General features: G+C 41.6%; 1 protein-coding gene across 1 annotated transcript; it reads left to right on the forward strand.

The window, feature by feature from the left end:
• The first annotated feature begins 2,126 nt into the window (after nucleotides 1-2,126).
• LOC107104052 (ras association domain-containing protein 10-like) lies at nucleotides 2,127-4,221 on the forward strand. The gene has a single exon (XM_015403964.1). The coding sequence runs from the start codon at nucleotides 2,334-2,336 to the stop codon at nucleotides 3,771-3,773; it is 1,440 nt and encodes a 479-aa protein (XP_015259450.1). The 5' UTR covers nucleotides 2,127-2,333; the 3' UTR covers nucleotides 3,774-4,221.
• The last annotated feature ends 3,514 nt before the right edge of the window (nucleotides 4,222-7,735 follow it).

Below are 7,735 nucleotides of genomic sequence, written 5' to 3' on the forward strand. Positions count from 1 at the left end.
GAGGCCCACTGGGGTTCAAGGAGACGGAAGCAGAGATAGAAAAGACAACTCTAAACCAGCTCCACAGGCAGCCCCGTCCAGGAAACAGGCAAGGCAAGTTAATGACAGATAGTGGGTGTAATAAAAAGTAATATCCAATCATTTTAATGTATAATATTTTTCAGTAGATTACAAGAATTCTTTTTTCACTCTTTTAACTCTTCGCTTCAATCTGATAAATATAGCACAGAAAAGAAGTACTTCTCGTTTCTATCATGGAGCTACCAGGATCTGGCAAAGCCTGAGCTCCGTCTGACCTATAGGTCTGTTGTGGAGAGTGGGATCTCTTCTGCCATCATCTGCTGGGATAACAGCATCAGAGCAAATGACCTATAAAAGCTAAACAAGCTGATAGAGAAGGCCGACTTTGTCTAGGAAATAATCTAGAATAATCACAGAAGAATCCGTCATGAATGAAGATTATTGGCAGCAGTGAGCATCCTCTTCAGAAGATTTTTAAACAACAACAAAGTGTCTTCAGTCAGAGGCTTCTGCAGATCCACTGCAAGACAGGCTGCTACAGGATATCCTTTCTGCCTACAGCATCAACACAAGAAATGTGTTACTGCAACATTTCAGCTCCTTTTGGGAATATTTCTGAAATTAATTCAATGTAAAATTTTTTTAGTAATAGTCATTTATTATTATTGCACAACTACAGTATGGAGGACCAGCTGTACAATATTTAAAAATAAATACAGAAATAAATACATGCTCAATAAATAAGTAAGCATACAATTAATTCCCCCCCAAAAAAATACAATAAGCAAATAAATGTAGGTAGAAATTAAATTATACAGGGAGACATAAATGTATACATCTCTTTTAATTAGCTTCTGTCAAAAAATATGTTGGACAGTTTCTAATTTCCCACAAATACATCACCCTGTATTATGCTTATTCATTATTTTAAGAGTACTATTCAATCCTGTATGTCCGAATCTTACTCTAGATATAATATCTTCTTCTTTTTTAATTCTATTACATTTTCTTAATTCTCCAACCTTTTTTTGAATACTATAATAAAATCTAGCATTCCCTCCTTTATCCCACTGTTCTTGCCATTTCTTCTTGAAATACATTTTTATAATATTCTTTAACTCATTTTTACTAATGTTAATGTTTAAATCAACATCCTTTTTAACAGCACTCTTAGCAAAACTGTCAGCTAACTCATTACCGATAACACCAATGTGAGCAGGAATCCAGACTAATTTAACAACAGAACCACCATTTTTAATCCTAAAAATTGAGTGAAGAATATCCAATATAATATCTTGACTTGACTCTGAATTAAACTCTAGAATACTTATTAATGCACTACTTGAATCTGAACAAATTAAAACCTCCCATTAGTCCTGTCTTTGTTCAGTCTTCCATACATACCCCCCCTGTGTAGCTCCTCAGTGCTGGTTCCTCATCTTTCCCCGGCTCCTAGTGCATGTCCTCCCTGATGTCTCCATGGTTGTGGTCTGTCTTGCATTGTTAAGTTATATTTACCTGTGAACACTCCATTAAAACTAAAAGAACTCATCTGCCTCCCTGCCTCTGCATTTGGGTCCCCAAAACCTCACCCAAACCCTGACAGCTTCTTCATTTATTCGCCTTTACAACCTTACTTACCTTATTTATTTATTGTCCGTTTTAATCTTCAACTTTATTTAGTAATTACTTGTTTTTTTAAAGTATTTATTTATGTGCATGATATAATATTTTGGTCTGTTTTATTCTTCCTTTGTATTGTTTTACCCTATTTATTTCATTTCTGTATGCATTTCTTTCTCATTATGCAAATGAGGAAGGGCTGTTTCTTAGAGGGTCATCTACTGCCCATTGGCTGGTGAGCATTTTACTGCATGCTTATTTATTTATTGAGCATTTATGTATTTATTTTTAAATATGGTACAGCTGATTCTCCATACTACAGAGGTTCCTTAGTTGTTCTTTTGTCTTTATTCATTTATTTCATTAATTTATTTCATCAATATTGGGCTTTTTCCCCCGGATTCTGGAGGGAGGAGGGATGGGGGCGTGTCCCCGCAGCTCCAGCAGCCTCCAGTTTCTCCGTCTGTCCCGCACATCAGAGCTTCCTGTCAGGACGCACGCACGCTGTTCTCCTCCGGGGAGAGGAACGGGGACCCGGCAGGTTGCGGGACCGAGTCAGGATGTGATTTTGGAGAAAAGCTGCAGTTTTTCTCAATGATTGGACCTTTAAGAAAGACTCATCGAAGGAAAATCCATAGAAAAACCAAAAAGTTTAGTTTCACTGAAAGGAGGGAAACTTTAGTTCGGAGATGGAGCCAGAGGAGGGGAAGATCTCGGTGTGGGTCTGCCGAGAAGAGAAGCTGGTCTCCGGACTGACGAAGCGCACCACCTGCGCTGATGTGGTGCGGGTTCTGCTGGACGACCAGAACCTGCAGCAGGGCGCAGCAGCCGCGATGCTGTCCGGATCCCCGCAGTCCTACTGCGTGGTGGAGAAGTGGAGAGGCTTCGAGAGGATGTTACCCAACAAGACCAAGATCCTGCGGCTGTGGAGCGCCTGGGGGGACGAGCAGGAGAACGTCCGCTTCGTCCTGGTGAAGAGCGAAGCTTCGCTGCCCAACAACGGACCCCGCAGCGCCGAGGCGAAGGTGGTCCAGAGCCGGGAGAGCGGCGCCCCGGCCGGGCTGCTCAGGGGCCCCGCCAGGAGCTGCTGGGTGGCCGCGGCCGCTGCGGCCAACATGTCCCAGGAGAGGCAGAGGAGGATCGTCCGGAAGGCCTTCAGGAAGCTGGATAAAATGAACAGAAAGAAGGAGCAGACGTTGCCTAAGGGGAAGAACTCAGTGGAGAAGATGGAGACGCTGGTCCACCTGGTGATCTCACAGGATCACACCATCCGGCAGCAGGTCCACAGAATCCAGGAGCTGGACCGAGAGATCGAGCGATACGAGGCCAAGGTGCACTTTGACCGCATCAAGAGACACGGAGCGAACTATGTGCAGGACACATACCTGACGGACTCCTCCGCCGAGACCTCCGCTCCCGCCGCGGACGGGAAGCGCAAAGCGGTGCGCCAGGACGCGCGCTGCGCCGCGGAGGCGCTGGCGCAGTTCGAGGAGTACGCGCGCCGCTGCGAGGAGGTGCTGCGGCTGCAGGAGGAGGTGACGGAGCGGGAGGCGCTGCTGGAGAGCATCACCGGGGAGATCCAGGAGGAGCTGAACCGGCGATGGATGAGGCGGCGGCGGGAAAACGGCGCGGAGGCTGCGGCGCAGGACACCGACAGCACAGCGGAGGAGATGAGCCTCTGTGAGGCGCCAGCTGTGGAGCCAGATGTGGAGAGCCTGTCGGAGAACGAGCTCCTGCTGGAGGAGGAGAGAATAAAAACCCAACTAGACACCAGTCTGTACATAGGCTTGAGACTAAAGACGGACCTGGACGCGATCAGGGGGGATTTGGACCTGAGTCTGGCACTCTGGGAAACCAAAGAGAGCGAACTGCTGGACCTACTTGCCAAAGTTGAAAGCATGGAGCTGGAGCAGGCGGAGAGCCAGCTGACGGATGATGGGAAGGAAGAGCCGGCTGCTGGCAGTGGGGAAACTGACCCGGGTTTAGGAGAACACAGCATAGGCTGGGTGGAGCAGGCCAGAGGTTTGTCCAAAGCCTGCAGCATCAACGATGAGGACTCGGACACAGGTCTGAGCTCCATGCACAGCCAGGACTCTGACAACCCTCCTGTGTGTGAATCACTGGTGTAGACCTGCTTTAGTCTGAGCTTCTAAGGCTTTTATGCAACTTCATGCCACAAACTCAGGGGCAGAGAAAAAAAAAATCAATGTTTGCTTCCTGAAATCCAAAATTGCACCTCTGTGACACAGCAATTCTGCAGCAATAATCTCTCTATAGTCCCAGCAGACAGAGCAAGCTTAGGAAAGCATGTGTATTAGAGGCTGACCTCTGACCTCCAACAGGGGAGTCAAAGGAGCATCATTTATTAGAAGAAGCAGCCTGGACACGTGTAATAACAAAACACAGAGGTGCTGAGATAATCCTGGTCAGCTTGTGTTTGTTGGCTGGTTTAAGGAGCAAAAGCAGCAGGATAAGTGTTCTGGTTGGATCTGTAATGGTGACGAATATCAGCTTCTATCCGAGGGTCAGAATCACTTCAACAGTCAGAATGTTGGAAAACAAACAACACAAATTCAAAAATCATTATGAAGAATCATCACATATTGTTTTTTATCCTGAAGGTTTAACTGTTTAAAAAAAAACTTTCTTGTTAGATTAAATTAGAAAAATAAACTGCTGTTAACATTTCTGTTTAAGTAAAACTGACGGATGGTTTGAAGTCTTTTTTATTTCCTTTGACACAGATCGGCCCGTTTGAGATTCTGTTTGCATCTCATTTAAAACAAAAAAGCAAAGTTAATTCAGCTGCTGTCAGAATGAATCATTTTCATTGCATCCGTGATCCTGCTTTGACTGTAAAGCATTTAGTTTAAAAAATAAAAATAAATTCTGCCTCCCTGTTATCATAGAGAAAGACTGAAAACATGAGAAAGTTATTTAATTAGTCAGGAAATCTCCTTTCTGTGGCCTAAAACTGTTGTCAAATCAGTTTTACAGGATTTAACTTTCAGTTCTTTACTTGACTGCTTGTTTTAAAATCGATCTAACCATCCCTGATGTGTGCAGACAATGATTCTGGTCCAATTCTGGGAGTCGATGTTTCTTTTCCTGCATTTATATGATCAAAATGACAACAAATGTTACACAGTTCTCTATTTAAACGAAAATAAGCATTAATAAATCAGGCAAATAAACAAAAGCTTTTTCTTTTCTAACATTGAAAGAGCAAAGAGCCTTTTTTTTCATCCAGCTGACCGGTAACCTGCAGCAGCAGGTAGTTAAAGTGAGGATGACACTAATTTATGCTGCCAAAGCTGCAGTCTTTCTGTCACTTTCTATAAACCAGATTCAGTGTTTTCTAAAACATGTTTTAAAATATTAATATTGTTTGATACCAGCTCATGACTGATCATAAACCTTTTTTTATGTCTTGCCCCTCTTACTGTAAAAGTTGAAATATGTCATAACAGAATCTCAATGAACCCTGACAGCTGCATTAATTTCTATAACATTTAATCATGTCTGCTTTTATTTAACCTTAATGATAAAGTTTTGCTGTTTTAATTTTGCCCCAAAGGTCAAATAAAAAATGGGTGATATGGATTTAACCTTCTAACACAATATTATATATATATATATTTAATTACGTTCTAAGGGATGATTAACAGTGTTAGAAAATTCAACACCATAACTTTAATTTAAAACCTATAAATTAAATACAAAGAGCATCACAGATGTAAATATTGCTGTAGAAATAAAACTTATTTTCTTATTTCCTGGCAAATACATCAACAAATCCAACAATTTTCTCTACTCATTAAATGCATGCGAAGCTCAATTAAAGCGTCAATCAGTTTGTACCTTAATAAACATCATTGGAGAACAGGAAGGTTAGAAATGATGATCTGATGCTGAAATGTGGAGCATCTTGTTACTTTTCCATAGGATTCTAACTTTTTTAATTTGTTCCTCCAACATGTCGGGGATTTTTTTTTTTTTATTGGTCAGTATTAACAGGACAGAGAAAAAAGGAACCAGGACAGATAAAAGCCTGATTAGAGCATTTATCCATGATCGACAGAAAAAAATGGAAAATGCAAAAGTTATAGAGAAGCAACAGTCTTAAAGGTACAGAGTCACATTATATGTCATAACCGAAAAGACAAAAATCCAGCTGATTATGATAGAATACGGCTATTATTTCTGAGAATCCTTCCTGATAGTATTTAGATCAGGAGTCTTCAAAGTTTTCCAGGCCAGGGACCCCAAAACTGATGGCGAGATGGAGCGGGAAACCCAAAATTATATATATTGTATGAAATAGTGTTCTATCAACTGGTCCTATAGTCACTCTATTACAGATGGAGTAATGTAACGAAAGTAATTTCACCCTGGGATTATTAAAGTATTCCTGATTCTGATTCCTGGTTGATGGGACAGGTGTTGTGAATGAAACGGTGCCCAGCTTGAAAGAGCTCCTGTGTGTCGCTGAATGTGAGCATTGATGACTGAAAGACATCTTCTGCCTCCATTTATCTGTTTACTACAGTCTGAATTCATGTTAATGTGGATTTAAAGACATTTCAATTAGTGGAAAAAAATTTGCAGGGGGAATATAAAAAAAAGTAATCAACCAAGACTTTCACAACTCCGTGGACCCCCTATTGAAGACCTCCGATTAAGATCGTCTTTTTTGAGCCTAAATGAAGCTCCAGCACCAGGTGCGATGAGCTGACATAAACAGACGTGGCGCCATCTAAAGGTAGCACAGCTAATCTAGCAGAAAGCCAGTTGGTGGCCATCCATGCAGCTACTGAATAAATCCCTCCCAGCTGATTGTGCTATAATAAAAACGAACAGATCAGATGATGGTTAACCTCTTAGAATCAAACATCTTGCACCTTTTCACACTTGATCTGGACTTTTGTTTTTCCACACCAATGCTGGGAGTTCCACACTCGCTCACCTCCATTGCTTCAGCATTTGACATAATCCTGATCCCACGTCGTTATGGTAAACATGCACAGAAAGGCTTTATTTACAGACAAAAGTTACTACAGCAGATGCCGTAATCATTAAACCATTGTATGCAAGCAGGGAGAGTTACTGGCATATACATGTAAAACATGTCAAATAATGTGATGATGTACCTTTAACATAAATTACATCCATTCTTAATTACCGTTACTATCATCAATTATGACATTTAAAAATGTTACCCTCATTGTTTTATTTGTCCGTCTCTAAGTTGGTTTCTTACAAGGCAAAAATTGATTTCAAAATGAAATCATAAAATTTTATGATTTCCACTTTATGGGTTTGAGTTTAGTCCAGCCTTTTTGCTGTAAAAAGTTGCAATGAAAAACCTTCAATAAACAAATCTGGAGCCATTGAAGAGGGAATCCCACACTTAACCCCTAAAGCAGAGGATCCAACATCCCCATCAATTCTGTTAGATAAAACCTCCAATCAGAGCCTAACCTTTTAAATCTGACAGTCACAGCTTGTTGGATAAACATCAGACCCCTCCGATGACATCATCAGGCTGATCTAATGGAGAGAGAAAACGGATCTGTTTTGTTCCAGGACTGGTATTAGTTTTCCCAATAGGGAAGTTGAACACTGTGAGTGAAATAGGTGCATAGCTCCTTTAAATCAGTTTGGATTATTGTTGTAACGCCAGTTTGGCTGCATTAAAAGACTTTGTTTCCATGTAAAGCTTCTTACTTAACCATAATCAATGTGGCGCAAGAAGCAAAGCCTGTTTTATATTAAGGCTCAAAGAATCATGGAAATCAGCAGGTCTCCACTCTAAGTACCCACTGTGTCATAAACGTATTGCATCCTTTTTTGCATTAGTTTAGTGCAGATAAATGCGATTCATGCTGTTTTTTACAGAAGCAAGGTTCTATTGCAGTTTTTTTGGGGCAGACCCATTTAGTAATCCTGCAGCCGCTGCAGGTCTGAACGCCGTGACATTAAGGCGAACTATTTCAAGCTTCGGTTCGCCTTTTTTTCCTTTACCCTGAAAATAGTTGCTGCAGAGCAGAATTCGCTGTGCTTTCTGGCCGAGCTGGCTCCTCTGAGACCT

The sequence above is a fragment of the Cyprinodon variegatus genome, unplaced genomic scaffold (genome assembly GCF_000732505.1).
Source record: "Cyprinodon variegatus isolate N-32 unplaced genomic scaffold, C_variegatus-1.0 Scaffold1601, whole genome shotgun sequence".
Classification (NCBI taxonomy): Eukaryota; Metazoa; Chordata; class Actinopteri; order Cyprinodontiformes; family Cyprinodontidae; genus Cyprinodon; species Cyprinodon variegatus.

Coding starts and splice junctions, on each gene's coding strand:
- LOC107104052 (XM_015403964.1), top strand. CDS start 2,334: ATGGAGCCAGAGGAGGGGAAGATCTCGGTGTGGGTCTGCCGAGAAGAG.